At 36.9% G+C, this 25,731-nt stretch overlaps 1 protein-coding gene across 1 annotated transcript in view; it reads left to right on the forward strand.

Moving 5' to 3' along the window:
- The window catches only part of SMC3 (structural maintenance of chromosomes 3), a 37,284-nt gene extending 11,689 nt beyond the window's left edge, over nucleotides 1-25,595 (forward strand). The window contains exons 8-29 of the mRNA XM_073019325.1: nucleotides 2,008-2,125; nucleotides 3,021-3,196; nucleotides 3,657-3,737; nucleotides 4,482-4,646; nucleotides 4,932-5,053; nucleotides 5,273-5,486; nucleotides 10,191-10,294; nucleotides 10,480-10,579; nucleotides 11,002-11,162; nucleotides 11,628-11,769; nucleotides 13,835-13,985; nucleotides 17,151-17,303; nucleotides 18,863-19,014; nucleotides 20,375-20,533; nucleotides 21,460-21,567; nucleotides 22,039-22,147; nucleotides 22,655-22,902; nucleotides 22,984-23,196; nucleotides 23,485-23,676; nucleotides 23,833-24,010; nucleotides 24,193-24,299; nucleotides 25,194-25,595. Of these exons, the coding sequence (XP_072875426.1) occupies nucleotides 2,008-2,125; nucleotides 3,021-3,196; nucleotides 3,657-3,737; nucleotides 4,482-4,646; nucleotides 4,932-5,053; nucleotides 5,273-5,486; nucleotides 10,191-10,294; nucleotides 10,480-10,579; nucleotides 11,002-11,162; nucleotides 11,628-11,769; nucleotides 13,835-13,985; nucleotides 17,151-17,303; nucleotides 18,863-19,014; nucleotides 20,375-20,533; nucleotides 21,460-21,567; nucleotides 22,039-22,147; nucleotides 22,655-22,902; nucleotides 22,984-23,196; nucleotides 23,485-23,676; nucleotides 23,833-24,010; nucleotides 24,193-24,299; nucleotides 25,194-25,265 (3,225 nt within the window). The 3' untranslated portion in view covers nucleotides 25,266-25,595. The remainder of the gene's footprint in view (nucleotides 1-2,007; nucleotides 2,126-3,020; nucleotides 3,197-3,656; nucleotides 3,738-4,481; nucleotides 4,647-4,931; nucleotides 5,054-5,272; nucleotides 5,487-10,190; nucleotides 10,295-10,479; nucleotides 10,580-11,001; nucleotides 11,163-11,627; nucleotides 11,770-13,834; nucleotides 13,986-17,150; nucleotides 17,304-18,862; nucleotides 19,015-20,374; nucleotides 20,534-21,459; nucleotides 21,568-22,038; nucleotides 22,148-22,654; nucleotides 22,903-22,983; nucleotides 23,197-23,484; nucleotides 23,677-23,832; nucleotides 24,011-24,192; nucleotides 24,300-25,193) is intronic.
- The last annotated feature ends 136 nt before the right edge of the window (nucleotides 25,596-25,731 follow it).

Below are 25,731 nucleotides of genomic sequence, written 5' to 3' on the forward strand. Positions count from 1 at the left end.
TGTTTTCCTAGCGACTGGTATTACTTACTGAGGTGAAAGTATGGGAAGACATTATTGGCTTATGAAAGTTGCAATAATTAAGAATATTGTAGAAATTCTATAAAAATCACATTTGAAAAACTTCCTAAAATTAATATTTTGTGTTACCCAGTTATTTATCACAATTAAAATACTGAAAAGCTAACATTACCAGAAATCTGCTGTTTTGCTACATGTTATTTTCCCTAATAGGGATTGTGTTTTTTAACATTTTTCCAGCAGCCAAACTACATACTTTTTTAGCTGATTGTTCTGCTCTCTTCTCATATACTTTCACTTTTTTTGGACTAGGGAAAATTCTCAGAATATTCACTTATTTTATAGGTTGTTTTTGTTTTTGTTTTTGTTTTTTTTGGTATGTATTGGAAAGTTAGCATTCAGAAGAAGTGATTAGGAAGAATATGGAGTTTCAGTTTTAGAAAATGTGGTACTGGAAGAACAAGTTTTTTTTCCGATTTTACTATTTGTGGGAGAGGCATTTTTTTAAATGGAGGCTGATTTGAAAGAGCACTTTTCTGAGATCCCTCTGCTCTCAATGTAGGCCCTTTTACTTCATTTCAGTTTCTGCCCCTGTGCCATCCTTGATTGCCTCATCTAAAAGCATTGCCTTCCCCTCAACCCTATGTGCTTTATTTCCTTAATCTGTTTTATTTTTCTTTGTAACACTTATACTGTTAATACTTATTTTCTGTCTTTTTCCACTAGAATGTAAGCTCCATGAGGGCGGGACCTTTTCTGCTTTGTTTGCTCTTTTCCAGTGCCCAGCAGTGGCACATATGTTGTAGTCATTTGATAAATAATTTTTAAGTGAGTAAACTGCTTGAACAAATATGTATAATTGGAGCGTGCAATAATGAGGATCTGAAGGATGATTCTTTGATGTAGATACTTTTGATAGACCATATTTTCTTAGAGATAATTTCAATTTTTTAATGCAGTGGTATCATTTTTGATGTTTAGGGATACTTGTTATATATTAAGTTGCATGGCACTTAAGTTGTACCATTCTCTCTATATTTAAAGCATACCACTTTGTCATATTGTTAGCCTTCTGTATCTGTGGGTTCTACATCTGCAAATTCAACCAACCATGGATCAAAAATATTTAAAATAAATAAAATTTTAAAACAGTTCAAGAAATAATACAAATTTAAAACTACAGTATAACTGTTTACATAGCATTTATATTGTGTTACAATTAATCTAGAGATTAAAGTGTACGGAAGGATGTGCATAGGTTTTATGGAAATACTGTGCCATTTTACATAAGGGACTTGAGCATTCTTGGATTTTGGTATCTGCAGGGGGCCCTAGAACCAATTCCCCATGGAAAGTGGGGGAGAATTGTACTTTTAGTATATTATTATAGCTTTAAAAAAAAGTGTAGTCAGTGATGGTTTCCCCTTATAAAAATACTTTGGTTTTTGAGAATGGAGCTCATCTTTTGTACCTTATCATATTGACTAAGGAAAAGATGGTGGTGTGAGATAACTCCTTCACTTGTTAGCCATATTTCATAAAGGAGAATTATGAACGTAACAGTTGTATTTGGATTTTATTTGGTAAATTTAAGTAAAGGAGACATAGATATGTAGGCATATGTGCTATACAAATGACATTAGGCAAATCATAATCTATTTAAAACTTGGCATGTCACAAATTCAAAAGTCTGAAATACAAAATGCTCCACAGTCTGAAACCTTTTCAGTGTGGATGTGACATTCAAAGGAAATGCTTGTTGGAACATTTTGGATTTCAAATTTTTGGATTTGGGTTGCTCAGCTGGTAAGTATAAATGCAAATATTCCAAAACCTGAAAAAATTTAAAATCTGTAACACTTGTGGTTTCTAACGCTTTTGCATAAGAGATACCCAACCTTCATGTGTATTAAAAACCTTTCAACGTGGAGTTCTTGTTCTTAAACGGAGGCTATAGCTATATAATGATTATTTTTCTAAAAATTTTAGATCAACCAGATGGCAACAGCACCAGATTCTCAGAGATTAAAGCTATTAAGAGAAGTAGCTGGTACTAGAGTATATGATGAACGAAAGGAAGAAAGCATCTCCTTAATGAAAGAAACAGGTAAAATAAATGTGTTTCTGCCTTATTTTTTTTGTTACAAATTACTGTTTTTGTGACAGAGTAGCTCCATAATAGGAATATAGTAGGTGTTTAGTATACGGCAGCAGTAGATAATGCTGTTATTAATAAAAATTGAGAATCTATAACACCAATGATGTTAGTAGCTTTTAAAAATATTGTGGAAAGGCACACTGAGTTTTTTTTTTTTTTTTGAGATGGAGCCTTGCTCTGTCACCCAGCCTGGAGTGCAGTGGTGTGATCTCCGCTTATTGCAACCTGTCTCCCAGGTTCAAGTGATTCTTCTGCCTTAGCCTCCCCAAGTAGCTGGGATTACAGGTGCCCATCACCACAGCCAGTTAATATTTGTATTTTTAGTAGAGACAGGGTTTCACCGTGTTGTCCAGGCTGATCTCAAACTCCTGACTTCTGGTGATCGCCTGCCTTGGCCTCTCAAAAGTGCTGGGATTACTCGTATGAGCCTCCACGCCCAGCCAGCACACTGACTTTTTAAAAGGAAGCTTAAACTGAGGCCCTTACTACATGTTATAAAAGAACCAGTGTCACCATGTATAAATTTGTTCTCTGTTGCTTTTCATAATAAAGGATCTTAACCCATTTATGCCTAGCATTCCGTTATTGGAATCCTAAGCTTGTGGGTATTACCTATATCTACTGCCCGAGGTCATCGCCAAGGTCTGATTTTTCACAGAAAAAAATTTACAACCTCCAGCGTAAATGGGTTAATTGCTATTTTAGTATTTTAAATTTGGTTACCACATTACATCAGAGAAATAATGCTACAGTTCTTAAGAATTTAATTCAAGGTATGTTGAAGAAGTGATACTACATAAAAATTTTATTCAATTCTTCCATCTCTCTCCTTATTTCTTTTAAGAGGGCAAACGGGAAAAAATCAATGAGTTGTTAAAATACATTGAAGAGAGATTACATACTTTAGAGGAAGAAAAGGAAGAACTAGCTCAGTATCAGAAGTGGGATAAAATGAGACGAGCCCTGGAATACACCATTTACAATCAGGAACTTAATGAGACTCGTGCTAAACTTGATGAGGTAAAATATTTACCTTTGACACTTAAAATCAGATTAGTTTTGTTTTTGTGAATTTGTTAAACTCAGGCCGTAATTACACTTTTCAGTGATTTTAAATAGAAACTTAACCTCTCAATGAATTTATTAGTCAGCAGGTTTTTTCTTTTAAAGAAAATAGCCACGTGGTTGTTGCTACATAGTATTATCTGAAATATAATCAGATGGTGTTATTAGGCAGATGAGAGGAAAATCATTTTGAAGGTTTCTTGTAGTTTTAGAATGTATTTTGTAATTAGTATTGCTGACATTTTGTACAAAAATTTAGGTAGTGCTTCAGTTTTCTAGTTAAAAATCACTTTTAAAATTTTTGTAAAAAATTTGGTTACTTCTGGTTTATTTTCATATAAAAATTTTTATTAGATGTTATGAAATATTTAGTAAATACAAAATGAGTTAGATACAACTTTTTTTTTCTTCTTAGCTTTCTGCTAAGCGAGAGACTAGTGGAGAAAAATCCAGACAATTAAGAGATGCTCAACAGGATGCAAGAGATAAAATGGAGGTAAGATTCTAAACAAGGTTCATGTAAACTTACTTTTTTCTTTTGAGACAGGGTCTTGTTCTGTCATCCAGGCTGGAGTGCATGGTGCCATTATGGCTCATTGTAGCCTTGACTTACCAGACTCAGGCGATCCTCTTGCCTCAGCTTCTCAAATAGCTGGAAGCACAGGTGTGTACCACCATACCTGTCTAGTTTTTAAATGTATTGTAGAGACAAGGTCTTGCCATGTTGCCCAGGCTGGTCACGAACTCCTGGGCTCAAGTGATCCTTCTGCCTCAGCCTCCTGAAGTTTTTTGTTTTTGTTTTTTTAAAGACAGGGTCTCACTCTATTGCACAGGCGGGAGTGCAGTGGTGAGATCACAGCTCACTGCAGCCTTGATCGCTCAAGCTCAAGTGATCCTCCCACCTCAGCCTCTTAATTTTTTTATTTTTTGAAGAGATGGAATCTCACTATGTTGCCCAGACTGGTTTTGAACTCCTGGGCTCACGGATTCCTCCCATCTGGACCTCCCAAAGTACTGAGATTACAGGCATGAGCAACCATGTCCAGCCATCATATAGTTTTTGACCATAGTAAACCTTTTTGTACCAGAATTATGGAATGATTACCACAAGGGGGAGTTAGAGGAATTGAATATTGAAGAGTAGTACTAAATGTAAAGTGAAAGAGAATTAATGGTGTCACAATTCTGCTGTTGTACTTCTAATTGCTTGACTTATTTTCTGTTTAATACTTTTGAATAGGATATTGAACGCCAAGTTAGAGAATTGAAAACAAAAATTTCAGCTATGAAAGAAGAAAAAGAACAGCTTAGTGCTGAAAGACAAGAACAAATTAAGCAGAGGACTAAGTTGGAGCTTAAAGCCAAGGATTTACAAGATGAACTAGCAGGCAACAGTGAACAAAGGGTAAGTTAAAATGCTAAAAATGAAAGACATGAATGTTCAGGTGAGTAGGAACTGCAGAAGACAGTCCTTTCTGTGACTGGTATGTCCTGGAATTTTTTTAAGCTTTGCTATGTTAACATAATTTGTACTCAAGTAACAACTTAGTACTGTCCCTTTGTTACATTTAAAAAGTTTCATGTTACAGGTGGGTTTTCTCATGAAGTTTTTTTCATGAGAAAACGTGCTAGACCTAAATTATGCAAAAATTTTAAAGCAGTTTGCATTTTTACTTATCTTTATTTACAGAAACGTTTATTAAAAGAGAGGCAGAAGCTGCTTGAAAAAATAGAAGAAAAACAGAAAGAACTGGCAGAAACAGAACCTAAATTCAACAGTGTAAAAGAGAAAGAAGAACGAGGAATTGCTAGGTCTGAGAACTTTCACCAACACTTTAACTTTCTGCATCATATTATATAAAACTAGATAGTCCAAGGAGCTCAATTATATAGTAGCTGCTTTTTACACTTAATTCTTTTTGTATCGTTTCGAAAAATGGCTTTATGTTTCTGTGTACAGTTGACATTATTGGTTACAATTAAACTTTGTTATTATTCTCCTTTCATCCCATTCTCTTCTATTTTGTGTAGATTGGCTCAAGCTACCCAGGAGAGAACGGATCTTTATGCAAAGCAGGGTCGAGGAAGCCAGTTTACATCAAAAGAAGAAAGGGATAAGTGGATTAAAAAGGAACTCAAGTCTTTAGATCAGGCTATTAATGACAAGAAAAGACAGATTGCTGCTATACATAAGGATTTGGAAGACACTGAAGCAAATAAAGAGAAAAATCTGGAGCAGTATAATGTAAGAACATTTATAGCCACTTTGTAAAAATCTTTCAGAAGAGATAAACATGTTTAGTTTTATCTACTTCAAGTTTTCTTTATAAATAAGTCTACATGTGACCTTAAAATATATGACAGATACTTATTTAGAAAAGGCCTGCACAATATACATACAGTTCTCTTTTCTAAGAATGTTCATGTCATTGAGCCTTTATGTAGATTAAGTATATTAAAATGTATGTATGTATGTTTAATTTTTTTGAGATAGGGTCTTGTTCCGTCACCCAATCTGGAATGCAGTGGTACAACCACAACTCACTGCAGCCTCCACCTTCCAGGCTTAGCGATCCTCTATCCTTAGCCTCCTAACTGGGACCACAAGCATGTATCACCATGCCCAGCAAAATTTTTTTTTTGTAGAGACGAGGTCTTGCCATGTAGCCTACGCTGGTCTCGAAATCTTGGGCTTAAGCAGTCCTCCCACCTTGGCCTCCCAAACTGCTGGGATTATAAGCGTGAGCCACCATGCCCAGCTTAAAATATGTTTTTATGAATTGGTAGCATGTGTCTTACGTACCCTTAATTTTGACAAGATGTCACATATGTCTAAAACAGCCTGTTAGTAACTTTTTTTTTTTGAGATGGAGTTTCGCTGTTGTTGCCCAGGCTGGAGTGCAATGGCATGATCTCGGCTCACTGTAACCTCTGCCTCCTGAGTAGCTGGGATTATAGGCATGCACCATCAAACCCACTAAGTTTGTATTTTTAGTAGAGATGGGGTTTCTACATGTTGGTCAGGCTGGTCTCAAACTCCCAACATCAGGTGATCCACCCGCCTCGGCCTCCCAAAGTGCTGGGGTTACAGGCGTGAGCCACTGCGCCTGGCTGCTGGTAACTTTTTTTTTTGGAGACAAGGCTCATTGCAACCTCCACCTCCCAGGTTCAGGCAGTTCTCTGCCTCAGCCTCCCAAGTGGCTGGGATTACAGGTGGCCGCCACCACGCCTGGCTAATTTTTTTGTATTTTTGGTAGAGGCAGGGTTTCACCATCTTGGTCAGGCTGGTCTTGAACTCCTGATCTCGTGATCCACCCGCCTTGGCCTCCCAAAGTGCTGGGATTGCAGGCGTGAGCCACCATGCCTGGTGTAACTTTTTTTTTTTTAAACTTCATTTTTTGGTATACCAGCATCGTATGTTACATTTAGTTGTTATGTTTCTTTTATCTGCTTTAATCTGAACCAGTTCTTTAGTTTTTTCTTGACTTTGGGACTTGACATTTTAAATTATTTGTTGTACATATATTAATATTTATGTACTCATTAATTGTATATTATATGTAATTATTTGTCCCTAATCTCTTCTTTTGGAGACGGAGTCTTACTCTGTTGCCCAGGCTGGAGTGCAGTGACGTGATCTCGGCTCACTGCAAACTCCACCTCCCGGGTTCAAGCAGTTCTGCTGCTGCAACCTCCCAAGTAGCTGGGACCACAGGCACGTGCCACCACGCCTGGCCAATTTTTTGTATTTTTAGTAGAATGGGGTTTCACTGTGTTAGCCAGGGTGGTCTCGATCTCCTGACCTTGTGACCCACCCGCCTCGGACTTCCAAAGTGCTGGGATTATAGGTGTGAGCCACCATGCCCAGCCCCTAATCTTTTGTAGTGATTTGCCCACTTTAAGTTTTCGGTGACTCACCTTTAAATATATCCAAAACCTCAGTGAAGTTTTAAAGAGCTGTTTTCTTTGTACTCATATTCTCACTTTACATAAAAAAAAAAAAATATAGTGGGGAGCAAACGCAACAACCTCTGTAAGCATAAAAAACAGGTAGGTAAAATTGCCAGGAGTGTAGCCTGCTGTTTTTGGAAGTCCAGTCGTGCTGTGGGCTTTAGTTATGATACTTTGTGGAGGGAGTGGAAAACTTGGGTTAATCTAGGTAGTTCTTTATATGGTTAGTGTAGTCTGAACTGTAATAGTTACACCTCCTTTCTTGAAATAAAATGTATTTTCTCTTGAGTTTATGAAACTAACCTCAGCAGATGCCCTTTTTGAAGGAGCCCCCAGTGAGAGTATTCATTTTTTGTCATGCTTGAAGTTCATTTATTTTCCAATATTCCAGTCACACTTTTGGTTATCAAAATGACCACTTGTGAAGATGAAGCCTTTCCTTTGGACAGAGATGATTTTATAGTGCTGATTGTATTATGTAAATAGCCTTTTGCCTCTTGGTATAATTCTAAATTAATTTTTCCACAGTGTATTTTTAAAACCTGCAGTATGAAAAATAAAATGTAGTTTTGGTGGTTTTATTATGCTTTATTATGGTTCATTTATGTGATATATATCATACATACTTACCAAACTAAGTTTTTAGACTTTTCTAACTTATGTCAGTGGTATCTTGGCCCTAGCAACTGCTGTGGAGAAGGGGAAGCTCTTGGATAGTTTCAGTGCAAACTAAATACTAAATGTTTTTTCTTTTCCAGGTGGTAATGCATTTCAAGTCTACAAAACGTATTTTGAATTTAATATAGGTAGCTTACTTTATTACTGGTTCTGAGTAGCATCATGGTTCCAGAAAGGGAACCATTAGTGTTCAGATACACCTGGAAAAACAACAAAGTACGTAGGACTTTAGAAATACTGTAAGCTGTAATGCTGGTTAGTAACAACAGTCTTTGAATTGTTTAGGACTGTGAAAGCTGAAACATTAATTTAGGAAAACTGACTCTTCAAGGTTTACATTCTTCTTTTAGCATGTGTTCAGATAACCTGGGGATGAATTAAGTAATTGCTGTAGAAAAGTTAAATTTTACATAGGGAATTTGTTTACTCTTTTTATGGTTTCAGATACCACTGAGTCCCAAGTTCCTCATGTGTGGAATTAAAGGGTTTAATTATCCAAGATGTTGAAAGTCATTCTGATTATCCAAGATTTTTTTTTGAGACAGAGTCTTGCTCTGTCACCAGGGTGGAGTACAGTGGCACAATCTCGGCTCACTGCAACCTCCACCTCCCCTACCGAGTAGCTGGGACTACAGGCACGCGCCACCACACCTGGCTGATGTTTGTATTTTTAGTAGAGATGGGGTTTCACGATGTTGTCCAGGATGGTCTCGATCTCTTGACCTCATGATCTGCCCACCTGAGCCTCCCAAAGTGCTGGGATTACAGGTGTGAGCCACCGCGCCTGGCCGATTATCTAAGATTTTATGACTCAGTAGTAACATTGACTTTTTGTCAGTGGAATTAGTAGTAACATTGACTTTTTGTCCATTAAAATTTTGGACAAAAAGTCAGTGTTACTACTGAGGACTAATAATTGTTAGGACTCTGTGGGACTATTTACAATTACTTTGATATCTGACAATAATTAGTTATAATACAGACAGATGAATATAATCAACTCATGAAGCAGTTTGAAGCCCTTCCCCTAAAGGATGATCTTCAGATTTATTTTGTTTGTTTTATTGCTTCCCAAAAAGGCAAGGATTTTTGTTTGCTTTGGTCTTTGATGATTCCCCAGCTCTTATAAGAATGCCTGGTACATACTAGGCTTTTGGTAACTTCAGGCAAGGATTTTTGTTTGCTTTGGTCTTTGATGATTCCCCAGCTCTTACAAGAATGCCTGGTACATACTAGGCTTTTGGTAACTTCACTAAGTGGATGAAGTGTCAGCTTCCTTAAACTCTAGCCAATTAGGATATTGGATTTTTTTTTTCAGCTCAGTATAATTTACTAAATTAATACAGTTCATTAACTCTCCTTAAGGAAACAGCATCTTACGTTAGGTTCTTCTAGATTTGTTATAGGTTCTGCCAAAATTTTAAACTCATTTTTCTTGAATGTAAAATAGTTGAAAATAGTTTTTGTGTTCTGTTGTGTGTGTGTGTAGAAGGGGCAGTATGAAAGTGTATAATGCACTATTATGAGAACTTAGAATTTTTTTTCTACAATTCTGGAGTGTATATTACAGAAATAGGAAGATTTAGATCACTAATGAACAAATCAACTTTTATTTTAGCAACATGTTTTAGAGTATTTAATGGTTTTTGTTTTCTGGTGGTATTCTCATTTGCCTAAAGACAACTTTTAAAAACTGAAGGCCGGGCGCAGTGGCTCAAGCCTGTAATCCCAGCACTTTGGGAGGTCGAGACGGGTGGATCACGAGGTCAGGAGATCGAGACCATCCTGGCTAACACGGTGAAACCCCGTCTCTACTGAAAAAATACAAAAAACTAGCTGGGCGAGGTGGCGGGCGCCTGTAGTCCCAGCTACTCGGGAGGGTGAGGCAGGAGAATGGCGTAAACCCGGGAGGCGGAGCTTGCAGTGAGCTGAGATCCGGCCACTGCACTCCAGCCTGGGCGACAGAGTGAGACTCCGTCTCAAAAAAAAAAAAAATACTGAAACTGGATTTTTCAACACATCATTGAGGTATAATTCACATACAGTAAATTGTACATATTTAGTGTACATAATTTTTCCTAGTCAAGAAAGTGGCGAAAATATAATTTGATGAGTTTTGACACACATATACATCTGTAAAACCATGACCACAGTTAAGACAGTAAACGTGTTTATTACCCAAGTGTTTTCCACACCCCTTTGTAATTCCTCCCTCACCTTTTGTCTCCCTCCCCCATCCGTCTGCAACCACTGGTCTGCTTTCTATCAGGGTAGATTTGTTTGATGAAACTGAATTTTAAATTTATTTTTATTTCCGTAGAAACTGGACCAGGATCTTAATGAAGTCAAAGCTCGAGTAGAAGAACTGGATAGAAAATATTACGAAGTAAAAAATAAGAAAGATGAATTACAAAGTGAAAGAAAGTTAGTATTTAGACTAAAATATGCATTAATTTCTTGAATAATATTTGTTACTAGGTGTTATGTAGTCTTTAAGTTACAAATTAACCGGTCAGGCTTGTTTTCTATATTTTGATTCTAAACTGTATACTATTAATGCATCCTCATATGTGTTTAAAATTAAAGACAGTCTAATTTTTATTTATTAGCTACTTGTGGAGAGAAGAGAATGCAGAACAGCAAGCACTTGCTGCCAAAAGAGAAGATCTTGAAAAGAAGCAACAACTTCTTAGAGCGGCAACGGGAAAGGTGGGCAGGTTCTTTTCATCACTTCTGTTTACACTGAGTCATTGAGTTCATCGTTATGTAAGAATTTACTACCTTTCAAGTGTAGGTCATGGGTTCCAAGTGATAAATAGGAGTCCACATTATCTTCTAAATATTAAATGATAGAGATTTAAATAGTTTTATTACTACACATACTATAAATAGTAGCACTTTTGATTTTCAGATAAAGAGCCCATTTTTAACACTACTGTTATAGAACAGAACCTATCATATAAGGTGTTACATGTAGTTGGCATATAGTGAGGAGGTAATGTGTTTGTTGGAGAGGATGTTTAGTTTAATCACTGGTATGTTTTAAAATGTATGTTGTTGTGGTCTCATTCCTTACCAGGAGTCTCATTGGTGATAAAATTTTAATATTTTTCATTTCTGACAATTGACAGGCCATTTTAAATGGAATAGACAGCATAAACAAAGTGCTAGACCACTTTCGTCGAAAAGGAATAAACCAGCATGTTCAAAATGGCTATCATGGCATTGTGATGAATAACTTTGAATGTGAACCAGCTTTCTACACATGCGTGGAAGTCACTGCTGGAAACAGGTTAAAGCTTTTGCTTGATATTTAGCATTTTTAGAAGAGGGAATAAGAATAGCCTAAGAAACTTTTGTAGCTTTTGTGCATCATATCTTCCATTATCTTTTTATACCTCGGTTCCTTATCTGACTTTCTAATTAAAGAAGTAGATGCTAAGTATTTGTTCCTAATTATAGAAGCTAGAACTTTCCCCTTTTGGGAGTTTCTCCTCCGCCATTGGAATTTTTAAAGTAGTCTTATTTTTTTCCAAAATTATTTGGATTATATAGCAAAAAAGTTAATTGTTTGATGCTTAAGTGTTTATAACACTTTAAAAGTGCACATCTTCAGTCCCAGCTATGCAGGAGGCTGAGGTGGGAGGATTGCTTGAGTCTAGGAGTTCAAGATCAGTTTGGGCAACATGGGAAGACCTTGTCTCAAAAAAAAAAAAAAAGTACCAATAAAGATTTGTCTTACTCTCTTTATATTCAGGTTATTTTATCACATTGTCGATTCAGATGAAGTCAGCACGAAGATTTTAATGGAGTTTAATAAAATGAATCTTCCTGGAGAGGTTACTTTTCTGCCTCTTAACAAGTTAGATGTCAGGGATACTGCCTATCCTGAAACCAATGTAAGTCAATGTGTGATAAGGTCTATTTCTCTTTTATAATGTTATTTTTTTGTCACATAAAATAACAAGTTAGATGTCAGGGATACTGCCTATCCTGAAACCAATGTGAGTCAATGTGTGATAAGGTCTATTTCTCTTTTATAATGTTATTTTTTTGTCACATAGTCTAACACATGCTAGTGCCCAGTCACTACACACTGGGATTCAATGGTCTATGAGATAAAAACACCTGTCTTCCCATGGACCTTAGTGCTGAGTGGGTTTTGGGGAGGGAGACAGAAGTCACAGCCATGATCCGTGGTGTAGTGATGTGCGCCTGTAATCCCAGCTACTTGGGAGGCTGAGGTGGGAGGATCATTTAAAAAAGAGAAAAAAGCCAAGATACGAAACAAATCATTGCAAATGTACAGTGTTAAAAGCGTAAGTACAGGATACTTTGAGAGTATATCTGGGAGTGACATAATTAAGGTTAGGGAGTTGGAGAAAAATTCCCAAGGAACTGTCATGTAAAGATTTAAAGTGTCTTGATATATTTTAAAAACAAATTAAATGAAAAAAATGGCTAGTAAGGTGATAGACTTCAGAAGCATAATATTGCTGTTACTAGCTAGTGAACTTTAAGTGGATTAAAAATATTCTTCAGACACCATTCTTAGAACAGTGTAATTGCTTTGAGGTACTTGGCTTCAGAATGTTGATGGTAGTATCAACTGTTTTACCATCCCCTGAAGTTAAAGCTGAAACCCCATGAGAATGATCAGTAATTTAAGTGGAACATTAAGAATCCTGTAAGCTATCAAAGGGTCTGGCTTTTTCTGCTGTCACATCTATAAATTGTTTTTGAAGTTTGGGTAAGAAAAATTGGGTCTCAAAAACATGATGTATGAATGGAACGAGACACAAAGGAATACATGGGGTGTGGGTCTGTTTACGCTACATAAACAAAACCAAACTTAGATGAGGACGGGGCTTGGTGGCTCATGCCTGTAATCCCCTCACTTTGGGAGGGGGAGGTGGGCGGATCACCTGAGGTTAGGAGTTCAAGACCAGCCTGGCCAACATGGCAAAACCCTGTCTCTACTAAAAATACAAAAAATTAGCTGGACATGGTAGTGGGCAGCTGTAATCCCAGGTACTTGGGAGGCTGAGGCGGGAAAATCGCTTGAACTGGGGAGGCAGAGGTTGCAGTGAGCCAAGATCATGCCACTGTACTTCATCCTGGCAACAGAGCAAGACTCCATCTCAAAAAAAAAAAAAAAAAAAAGAACTAGGAAATACAAGGAAGTGATTAGCACAGTCATGGCAGTGGTCATTTCTGGCAGGTAACCACCGTAGTTAAATGCTATGTGATTAGGAAAGGAGCACACCCATGGCTTCTGGGGTGTTAGCAGTGCTCTGTTTCTTGTGCTGTGTGATGGTTATGTTGGTGTTCTCTTTATTAATTTACACTGAACACTTAACTACATTTTTCTGTATATGAGATATATTTTCATAATTTTAAAAATTCCAAAAATCCTGTTCTAACAGTTTAGGAGAGAGAAAATGAAATTCTATCTGACAAAATATTTTCCTGAATATCTAATTTAGATATATAAAATATGTAAAAATTAAAACATTGAGGAAATGCTGTTTATATTTAGCCCTTTTATATGAGAGATACTATCCTAAGTTTTGCATATATTAACTCATTTAGGCTTCACAACTTTATAAGGAAGGTATGTATTGTCTACAGTTTTGTAGATGAAGTAACTATTATTTGAGGAAGTTAAGCAATTTGTCCACAGCACACATCTGATAAATGGTGAAACCAGTGTTTGAATTTGGGCAGTCTAACTACAGAACCACTAAACTCTTTACACTATTAGGCTCTACTGTTGAAAACCTTGATTACATGAGCAAAATTACCAGGATATTCTAGTGGAATGAGTCTTCTAACTACTTCAGGAAAAACCCCAATAGTTCTGAAATATAATGGTGTTTGGTTTATTTGTATTTCATAAAGATGTACTTTTGTAATTCTAAGTTTTTAGTTAACTGTGATCTGTTCACAAAATTTCATTTTTAGGATGCTATTCCTATGATCAGCAAACTGAGGTACAATTCCAGATTCGACAAAGCTTTCAAACATGTTTTTGGAAAGACTCTTATTTGTCGTAGCATGGAAGTTTCAACCCAGCTGGCCCGTGCTTTCACTATGGACTGTATTACTTTGGAAGGTTTGTAATACTAATTCTTAGCTTTAAACAGATAAATTCTAACAAATCATTTAAAACATAATCTGGCTGGGCACAGTGGCTCACGCCTGTAACCCCAGTACTTGGGGAGGCTGAGACGGGTGGATCACCTGAAGTCAGGAGTTCAAGACCAGCCTGGCTAACGAGGCGAAACCCTGTCTCCACTAAAAATAACGAAGATTTGCTGGGTATGGTAGTGTGCACCTGTAGTCCCAGCTACTCAGGAGGCTGGGGCAGGAGAATCGCTTGAACGCGGGAGGCAGTGGTTGCAGTGAGCCGAGATCACGCCACTGCACTCCAGCCTGGGTGACAGAGCGAGACTGTCTCAAAAAAGAGAGAGACATATAATCTGTGTAATATGTCACTTGAGCTATATGCATGTCTGATGAATATATCTTAACAGTATTTTGGAGGGATTCTGGTTTTGAGAGTATTCGAAAAATTCATCCTTTGCCTTTGGCTGGGTGTGATGGCTCACATCTGTAACCCCAGCACTTTGGGAAGCCGAGGCAAGTGGATCACTTGATGCCGGGAATTCAAGACTAGCCTAGCCAACATGGCGAAACCCCATCTCTACTAAAAATACAAAAAATTAGCTGGGTGTGGTGATGTGCGCCTGTAATCCCAACTACTCAGGAGGCTGAGGCATGAGAGTGGCTTAAATGCGGGAGGCAGAGCGTGCAGTGAGCCAAGATCACACCCCTGCACTCCAGCCTGGGTGATAGAGCAAGACCCTGTCTCAAAGAAAAGAAAAGAAACATTTATTTTCAATTATTTTATCGTTTTTTAAATAGTTGGTTTGTTCAATTAAGAGTCCAGACAGGGTTTGTACTTGATACTTAGTTGATGTCTCTGAAATGTAATCATTTGGTATGTAGCAGGGGTTCTTAACCTTTTTTGCAGTGTGGACTGCTTTGGCTATTTGAAGCCTATGGATACTTCCTCACAATTTTTTTTTTTTTTTTTTACTTTTTTTCTTTTCTACAACAAAAGCCACATTCAACACAATTTTTAATGCTTAGAATAAAATACTTTGGATCACAAAGATGTATTGGCAAGATTATTTTAAAAATATATAATTTTTTGGCTGGGCGTGGTGGCTCATGCCTGTAATCCCAGCACTTTGGGAGGCCGAGGTGGGTGGATCACGAGGTCAGGAGATCGAGACCATCCTGGCTAACACGGTGAAACTCCATCTCTACTAAAAATACAAAAAATTAGCCGGGCGTAGTGGCGGGCGCCTGTAGTCCCAGCTACTCGGGAGGCTGAGGCAGGAGAATGGTGTGAACCTGGGAGGTGGAGCTTGCAGTGAGCCGAGATCGTGTCTGGGATCTCGTGTCTGGGATCACTGTGTCTGGGAGACACAGTGAGACTCTGTCTCAAAAAAAAAATAATAATAATTCTTTAATGTATTCAAAAAACAAGATTTAGTAGTGGGTCTAATAACTACCATAAGTTTGAAGTACTGATACATGTAAACTATTTTGAGATCTGATAAGTGTAATCTGATATGAAAACAGCTCTTCTTTTGGTAAAGTCACAGGTACTAATACTACTACTGTGGTTCTTTGTCCTGTTCATTATAGAAGGAAATGTTAAATCTCATTTTGAGGTTAATAAAAATAAAGATGTAAATTTTTTTCCTATTCGAATCACCGATCTTCTGAATTTTATCTTTGGAATTCAGGTTAAGAAACCTCCAGTATATAAGTTTACCTGCCCTCAATTTTTTTTTTTTTTCTCTTTATTTGTTAAAGAAAGCAGGTAAACCCGTCTCCCCCCAAGCTTTGTTTCTGTATATGTACATTTTGTTGTGGTTTTGAACCATCTGAGAATAAGTAAAACATGACACTTCATCTCTAAAATTTAAGCATGCGTCTCCTAACAATAAGAACATCCTTTTGTATAGCCACAGTATCATTGTTACACCTAAGAAATTTAACATTAACCTAATATCTTCTAAAAGTATCCATATTCAAACTGTTTTTCTAAAATATTTTTCTATCTAGGATTCAATCAAGTATGCATGTAGTGTCTTCTCTTTAGATTCTTTAAATATAAGACAGTTACCCTTCCCTTCTCCCCACCTAGAAAAATCCAGAAAAGTTCCATTTTCTGGATTTGTCTTACTGCTTCCTCATCGTTTATTGTTGACATGAATGTATATACTTACGGTGTCATATAATGTGTCTCATTGTTAGCAATACTAGGTTTGATCACCTGCAGATCTCTCCATTGTAAAGGTACCCCTTTTGCCCCTTTGTAGTTTAATAATATGTGAGATTATTCTTCAAGACTACATGAATGTCAGGTTCTCCCAACAACTTTACCAGTTGCTTTAGCACCTTTGTTGCCTCTTGCCTGAATCAGTTATTACACTGGGAGTTTAAAAATGGTGATTCTTGAATTCTGTTATTGCTACTGCATTTATTAGCTGTCACTCTTCTGTAGAGAAGAGTCTCCACTTTTCATTTTTTTAAAAGTATCACTGTGATTCATGGATTATTTTTTTAAAAATAAAATGTGTTATTATACTGGTATTGTTACTTTGATGCTCAAATTTTCCTAAATAGGGCCAGTGGAAATTTCAGGCTAGGTCCTGTGTCCTACTAATATGTCCTCATTAGTCTTCAATACTTCCTTGCTCTCTGGTAGACGTTCAGGTTCAACTGCGAGTTTTTGTTAGAAAAAAAACAAAAACAAAAACTGCGAGTTTTGTCTGGGCACAGTGGCTTGACCCTGTAATCCCAGATGCTTGAGAGGCTGAAGCAGGAGGGTCACTTGAGGCCGGAAGTTTGAGAACCACCTGGGCACATAGCAAGACCTGGCCTCTACAAAAAAGGTGTGGTGGTACACACCTGTTCCTAGCCACTCAGGAGGCTAAAGCAGGAGGATCACTTGAATCCAGGAGTTTGAGGCTGCAGTGAGCTGTGGCCACAGCACTGCACTCCAGCCTGAGCAAGAGAGCAAGACTCTGTCTCAAAAAAAAGGAAATTTTAGCATTGAAAAGCAATTTTTTCAGGGAGGTTTAAATTCTTTTCAATTCTCATTATGTACTTAAAACCTGCAGGTTAGTTTTTTTCATTATAAGTCAATTTATCATTGAATAAAAGTTATACAGACCTATCACATATGTTTTGTTTATAGGTGACCAGGTCAGTCATCGAGGTGCTCTAACTGGGGGTTATTATGACACAAGGAAGTCTCGACTTGAATTGCAGAAAGATGTTAGAAAAGCAGAAGAAGAACTAGGCGAACTTGAAGCAAAGCTCAATGAAAACCTACGCAGAAATATTGAAAATATCTTTTTGTTTTGTGCATAATGATAGATATTGTGGGGAAAGAACTGTGTTTTGGTTGCCATATATAATCTTTTGTTTTTTCACATATATATTAAAACTTTGTGTTTTAAGTTCAGGGCTTATGTTTGTTTAGCTTTTGAAGACTAAAAGCTATTTTAATGATTCTTTAAGTGTTAAGTAGCTAATACCATCAAGTCACTTGGAAGAAAAGAACCCATAGAACACCAAAATACAGGTTGTATCAGGCAAAGAAAGGGGAAACTGAGAAGGATCAGTTAGTGAATTGTATAAGGAAAACCTTGGTAGTGTTTTTTGATTTTTTTTCTTGTTAAATTTATGTAAGCAAGAGATAATGTTTTAAGGAAGAGAGTGAGAGGCATCAGTAATGTTACATACTGCTTAGAAGTCAAATATGTAAGGACCGGCAGTTCGTTGTACTTGTGTGGTGGCACAGGCCTGTAGTCCCAGCTACCTGGGAGGCTGAGGCAGGAAGATCACTTGAGCCTGGGAGGTGGAGGTTGCAGTGAGCTGATATCGCACCACTGCACTCCAGTCTGGGTGACAAAATGAGACCCTGTCTCAAAAAAAAAAAGGGGGGGGTGGCGGGGGGGGTGGCACGGGAGGGTGAAAAATGTTAGATTTTACTGTCTTGAAGTTATTTGGTGCAAATTTGATGTCAGTGGAGGAAATGGCTGTCAGATAACCAAGTCTGAGTAACCATTAGTTACTCAGTTAGTTAGTTCACAAATGAAACAATTGTGTATGTGGATTTTCTTAAAATCACCATGGTGCTTTGGTATAAGACAAAAGTACTTTATGTGTGCTTTCCATTTCGCCAAACAAGTTGAAAAATATAGGTACTTGAGCATCAAGAATAAAGTTAGTGGTTTTTACTGCTTCAAGTGAAACTGGCATTTTTTAAAAACTGCAGATACATACCTTCTGTGCCATCAGTGCAAGCACAGAAAAAGAAAAATAAGCACCTGTGCTTTGACCTTGCAGGGGTCTGCATATCACACTTTAAAGAACTGCCTGAATTTGGCAAGATGTTGACACAGAGTATGGGGAAATACTGAGGAAAAGGAGGATGTTGACAGTGTGTACCAGCTGTCTTCCTGTGTTTGATAATCCAGCTAGATTGAATTATTTCTTCCACATATGGCAAGAACTAGTCTTCATACATAAACCCTTAACATAGTGCCTTAAGCATAGTAACAGTAAATATTTGTTGAATGAAAAGATACTTAAAAGTATGTAATATTGTTAGATTTCACCTAGCCTCCTTTATGGTTTTCCAAGAATTTGTTTTGTATAGCTTTTAGTAAAACAGTATACATGTTATTCTGAGAGTGACATGGTGGTGTGTGAAATGTTTCAAGCTTATGATTGAACGCATTTTGGGTAATACAGTTCAGCATTGTTTTGATCCATAAATTTGAGGACATGAATGTTATTTGGGGGTAAAGAAAAGGAAGGGATATATGGTGTTGTGTCTAAAAAGAATTCAGAACATGATACATTTACCACCTGGAGATAATTTTCCTTAGCCTTGTATATGGATTAATAATGAAATTGATCAGTTGATGAACCAAATGCAACAGATTGAGACCCAGCAAAGGAAATTTAAAGCATCTAGAGATAGCATATTATCAGAAATGAAGATGCTAAAAGAGAAGAGGCAGCAGTCAGAGAAAACCTTCATGCCTAAGGTTCGTAAGTATATCTTTGGTTATAGACCAACTGTTACAGATTAATGTGGATCATACATTATATGGGTTATCCTTGAATTTTATGCTTCATTTTTGTTTGGACCCATACTTTTTTTTTTTGTTTTTTGAAGACAGAGTCTCACTCTGTCTCGCCCTTGCCCAGGCTGCAGTGCAGTGTGTGTTCTCAGCTCACTGCAGCCTCCACCTCCTGGGTTCAAGCGATTTTCCTGCCTCAGCCTCCTGAGGAGCTGGGACTACAGACGTGCACCACCACATCCGGCTAATTTTGTGTTTTTAGTAGAGATGAGGTTTCACCATGTTGGCCAGGCTGGTCTCAAACTCCTGACCTCAGGTGATCTGCCTGCCTTGCCCTCTCAAAGTACTGGAATTACAGGTGTGAACCACTGTGCCCAGGCTGGACCCATACTTTTGGATGTCTGCATCTGTTTTACCATTCTTAAACCCATGAATACCCAGAGTCTCCTGTTGTTGGCACATTCAAACTTTCCACCTGCGTTGAACAAATAGGCATTTGAAGCTATGACATAACTGTCTGATGGTCAGTTTTTGTCAGTAACCATTTTTATCTGAAGCACAGTGGAATTAGCTGAATATTTGATTCCATTTTGTCCAGACTGTATTAAAATTAGAAAGCAAACTTACGTGATAGTATGTTATTGGTCTCATAAATTTGACAGTTTTGACCAATCTTTTACGTAGTATAATACTAAAACTACAAAGAGCTTTAAAAAAAACACACACACACACACAAGATATGCCTACAATTGTACCATCCCAACACATTCTGACAACTTTTCGGTTTTTTTGGGATGGAGTCTCGCCCTGTCACCTAGGCTGGAGTGCAATGGCATGATCTCGGCTCGCTGCAACCTCTGCCTCCCGGATTCAAGTGATTCTCCTGCCTCGGTCTCCCAAGTAGCTGGGATTACAGGCACACGCCTCCATACCCAGCTAATTTTTGTATTTTTAGTAGAGACAGGTTTCACCATGTTGGCCAGGCTCATCTCGAACTCTGGACCTCGTGATCCACCCGCCTTGGCCTCCCAAAGTGCTGGGATTACAGGTGTGAGCCACCGTGCCCAGCAACTTTTTGTTATAGTATGCCTGAAGATTTTTGTATAGTTTAATCATGGAATATGATCTGGCACACCCTGCCCCACCTATACTATTACATCGTATGTTTTTTGTTGCTAGAGTCCTAATTACCACATTAATAGGCACCTAATATTTGAGTTATGTCTTTGTATTTAGCTCAAATCAAATACAGATTGTTTTAAAATTTTCACTATAAGTAATCCAGAGTCTAATACCTTACTAATAAATGGATAACGTCATATAGCAACGTAGCTTACAGAGTTTGGAGGCAAGCTTGCATGCTATGGAGTCTACCAGAGAATCATTGAAAGCAGAACTGGGAACTGATTTGCTTTCTCAACTGAGTTTGGAAGATCAGAAGAGAGTAGATGCACTGAATGATGAGATTCGTCAACTTCAGCAGGTAAGTACATGGCTGACTGGAAAAAAAAATTCATTAGTAATTGGCTATTGTGAAAAGTGCCTTTCTTGCTAACTAGGGGAATATGAAAGAAAAGAACTGAAAATATTAAAATGAGGCTTGGACTTTTAATACCCATAGGAGTAAACAAGATTTTGTTTTTCTAAACCGTTCTAGCTAGGTTAGGATTATACAAGATATTTTCATTTCCTTACAGTTTAGTTAATTAGCATTACTTATTAGTTGTAAGTATTGCTATTAGTAAGTTTGAGCTTGTTAGACTTACCATATTTATCTTACTACCTTTACATATTTAATATTTTAATTAAACATTTGAATTTTTTTTTTTTTTTTTTTTTTTTTTGAGACGATTCTTGCTCTGTCGCCCAGGCTGGAGTGCAGTGGCACGATCTCAGCTCACTGCAAGCTCCACCTCCCGAGTTCACACCATTCTCCTGCCTCAGCCTCCGAGTAGCTGGGACTATAGGCGCCCGCCACCACGCCTAATTTTTTTTTTTTTTTTTAGTAGAGACCGTGTTAGCCAGGATGGTCTCGATCTCCTGACCTTGTGATCTGCCCGCCTCGGCCTCCCAAAGTGCTGGGATTACAGGCTTGAGCCACCGTGCCCGGCCTTTAATAGATTTTTAAAACTGCATAGATGTAAACCACCAACACTGATTCTAAAAAATGAAAAGCAATTAAAGAAACCGTTTTTGACAGCAAGCATTACAAAAAGAGTCAGCCACAAAAATTTAACATTATGAATTGATAAGAGAAAAATGAAGAAAGTATAGGGCTTTTTTGAAGAATATAATGTATTAAACTTCATATCAGCTCAATGTGAGCACAAGTACTAGAGAGGACAGCAGATGAGCACTCTTCCTGTGTGTGAAATATACATGCTTATGTAGACTTTTTCTTAATTCTAGGAAAACAGACAGTTGCTAAATGAAAGAATTAAATTAGAAGGTATTATTACTCGAGTAGAGACTTATCTCAATGAGAATCTGAGAAAACGCTTGGATCAAGTAGAACAGGTGTGTATGTGTTTCTTTTTTAAGGGCTCCTTGGTGGCCATGACCTACTGCAAGTGGTTATATCAGAGGCTCTGATTGAAAGCAAGGGCTTTGGGGACAGAAAGCTTAGTGTCTGTGGGCCTTGGGTTGGAATTCTGCCACCTAGTGTGTGATTTTGGACAAGTCACTTACTATTGCTAAGCCTCAGTTTCTTGTGTAAATTAAATATTATCATAGTTTTATATAATTGCTATCGTGGCACATTCTAAGTACTTAGTAAATGTTATAGTTTTTCAGTGGTGGTTAGATGCTTAGAAATTTTCTAGTAATTATGTCTTTTTCTTCCCTTTAATGGATACTTTAAGTATATTTCTAATTATATGAAGTATTTATATTTTTTGGTTTTCTTGAATGTTTGTTCAGACAATAGCTGTAGAAAATGTTGGCAGTCATAACATTTGAAACTAATGGAATTTACATTTTTTATTATAGGAACTTAATGAGCTGAGAGAGACAGAAGGGGGTACTGTTCTCACTGCCACAACATCAGAACTTGAAGCCATCAATAAAAGAGTAAAAGACACTATGGCACGATCAGAAGGTGAATTTTTATGTAGTAAAATTTTGTTTACATACATGTTTTCTAAAATTGTTTACTGCAGAATAAAAGGTCCAAATAGGCAGAAGCATATACTAATGATTTTTTGTTTTCCATTATAAACAATGTATAGTGAATGGAATTTAGTAAGTTGACTATAAATAGGAAGTTTTTACTGAAATGTTTGTGACAATTGAGACCATAAATGATTCATTTTGTTGATAAAATATGAAATACTTGACTCAAGTTTCTCTTATCACTTAGTTGCTAATAGTTTATAAGCATTAACATTGAATAATGAAAATTATATATTTGAGTGACTTATATATACTTCTAATTTTGTACTGATTTAAGTGGTTCATAAATTTTCACAGAAAATTTTAAACACTGACAAAAACCTAAAACCTATTTTGGTAGGTTTGATCATAAAAATCTTTACTCAAATAATGCTGTAACACTGGCTTTAAACTAGATATTATAGCCTAATTTTGTTTTTCCCCCCCATCTTAGATTTGGACAATTCCATTGATAAAACAGAAGCTGGAATTAAGGAGCTTCAGAAGAGTATGGAGCGCTGGAAGAATATGGAAAAAGAACATATGGATGCTATAAATCATGATACTAAAGAACTGGAAAAGATGACAAATCGGCAAGGCATGCTATTGAAGAAGAAAGAGGAGTGTATGAAGAAAATTCGAGAACTTGGATCACTTCCCCAGGAAGCATTTGAAAAGTACCAGACACTGAGCCTCAAACAGGTTGGTTTTAAATTTGAAGTCTTGTTACAAATTGCTTGGTATGTAAATTTATTTATATGAATACATATTTTCTCTTTTTAGTTGTTTCGAAAACTTGAGCAGTGCAACACAGAATTAAAGAAGTACAGCCATGTTAACAAAAAGGCTTTGGATCAGTTTGTAAATTTCTCAGAGCAGAAAGAAAAGTTAATAAAGCGACAAGAAGAGTTAGATAGGGGTTACAAATCGATCATGGAGCTGATGAATGTACTTGAACTTCGGAAATACGAAGCTATTCAGTTAACTTTCAAACAGGTATGTTTTGCTTTGTAGTAAAAATATACACAGGACAAAAGCTTCAGCTCTTACTCAGTTTGTAAAGATTTTAAAGCTGTTTTCCTCATTAACAGGTGAATCTAATACATGTGAACAAATCTAGCATATAGGTTTATAGTAACTTGAATGTTTTACACAGCCTTTAGAAGGATCCAGTCTGTTATCCTTGTTAAGATTAAAAAATAATTGGTAGCTTTTAAATATTTTACTTGTTAATGTATAATTCTACCTAAGCAAAATTTATATTTCAGTCTTTTTTTTTTTAAGGTATCCAAGAACTTCAGTGAAGTATTCCAGAAGTTAGTACCTGGTGGCAAAGCTACTTTGGTGATGAAGAAAGGAGATGTGGAGGGCAGTCAGTCTCAAGATGAAGGAGAAGGGAGCGGTGAGAGTGAGAGGGGTTCTGGCTCACAAAGCAGTGTCCCATCAGTTGACCAGTTTACTGGAGTTGGAATTAGGGTAAAATACCTTTATATTCCATTTTCCTCAGAGCATTACCATAATAGAATTTATAGTATCTTTTGCATATCTGATTGGTGCATTATATGCAAGTTACTTTTGGAAGATGGTGGTGGTTCTACCCTTTAGGATATTAACTCATGTGTTTATTCTTAGGTGTCATTTACAGGAAAACAAGGTGAAATGAGAGAAATGCAACAGCTTTCAGGTGGACAGAAATCCTTGGTAGCTCTTGCTCTGATTTTTGCCATTCAGAAATGTGACCCAGCTCCATTTTACTTGTTTGATGAGATTGACCAGGCTCTGGATGCTCAGCACAGAAAGGCTGTGTCAGGTACAGTTCAGTACAGTTTTGGTTTTGTATTTAACAATAAGCTGGTAATATTTGCTGATACATGTATGAAAAAATCAAACTCAGGCAGTTTTGAATTTTAGTAAGAGTAAAGATAGTTGCTTTTTAAACTTTCAGCTCTGCTGAAAAGAGAAATTTGTTAAAGCACCATTTCCTTTTTACAGATATGATTATGGAACTTGCTGTACATGCTCAGTTTATTACAACTACTTTTAGGCCTGAACTGCTTGAGTCAGCTGACAAATTCTATGGTGTAAAGTTCAGAAATAAGGTAATTTTTTAAGTTTGTAATTAATTTGTTGAATTCTGGTTTTATGTTAAATAGTGAAAGAAAACTTAGAAAGTCTTTGCTTATCTGATGTCTTTTTAAAGAAAAAAGTTTTCCTTCAAATAACTATGAAGTTTAGCAATAGTTTATGGCATTGCATTCGTTTTATTTTCATTGGCATTAGCAAACCATATCTTTCTATCCAGTCTATTCAGTGCTTCTGTAATGCACAATCTTTAACAATTATATATGTTCATTTGTATGGACTGCATAGCTCTTCCTGGGTGTCTTCCCAACCTTAACATTATTGATGAAATAGCAAAGTAATAGAAAGTGAATAAAAGGTAGTTTAGATGTTTAGGCATGGTATTTCTTCATGGTGTTTCTTATTAAAATACATATTTTTTAAATCCATGCATTGAACAAACACCACTGTAAATAAAGGTTTTATAAGTCAGTGCTTCAGAATTATTTTACTTCATATGTAAAATATAGGTGATAGGCTGTGCGCAGTGGCTGACGCCTGTAATCCCAGCACTTTGGGAGGCCAAGGCAGGTGGATCACCAGGTCAGGAGTTTGAGACCAGCCTGGCCAGTATGGAGAAACCCTGTCTCTACTAAAAATATGAAATTAGCTGGGCATGGTGGTGTGCGCCTGTAGTCCCAGCTACTTGGGAGGCTGAGGCAGAAGAATTGCTTGAATTTGGGAGGCGGAGGTTGCAGTGAGCCATGATCGTGCCACTGCACTCCAGCCTGGGCGACAAGAGCAAGACTCCATCTCAAAAAAAAAAAAAAAAAAGAAAAATTTAAAAATGTAGGTGATGGGCTGTATATATTACCCTATACAATGCAAACAGATGTATTTAACAGATTTTGTTTTTAACATTTATTCTTCAGGTTAGTCATATTGATGTGATCACAGCAGAGATGGCCAAAGACTTTGTAGAAGATGATACCACACATGGTTAATTGGAAAATACTACCTACTGGTTTGGGAGATGTGTATAGTAATATGATTCTCATACCCAGGAACTGTGAATTTAAACCTAAATATTTGGCCATTATTAATAGTTTTCAGACTTAAAGCATCATAGTCCTTTTATATTTGTCTTTGTATTTTATAAGATACTCTGTAATGTCATGTTTGTACTTATAGTTTAAGAATTTTGTTTCCTGTACAACTTTTTGTAAAATGTCCTGCTATTTTAAATCTTTTGAAACATGCTATTCTTTCCTAATTGTTTTATCACTTATACTGCCTTTTTTATAGCTTCAATTAAATAATTGGTTTATGACTAATTTAGTGTTTTATGTGGCTTTTCATTTGTCATAGTCTTTTCCAGTGAGAACACTAATCAGATTGGATGTAAGGCCTCATTTTAACTTAATAACCTCTTTAAAAGGCCTGTCTCCAAATACAGTTACATTTGAGGTA

The sequence above is a fragment of the Chlorocebus sabaeus genome, chromosome 9 (genome assembly GCF_047675955.1).
Source record: "Chlorocebus sabaeus isolate Y175 chromosome 9, mChlSab1.0.hap1, whole genome shotgun sequence".
NCBI lineage: Eukaryota > Metazoa > Chordata > Mammalia > Primates > Cercopithecidae > Chlorocebus > Chlorocebus sabaeus.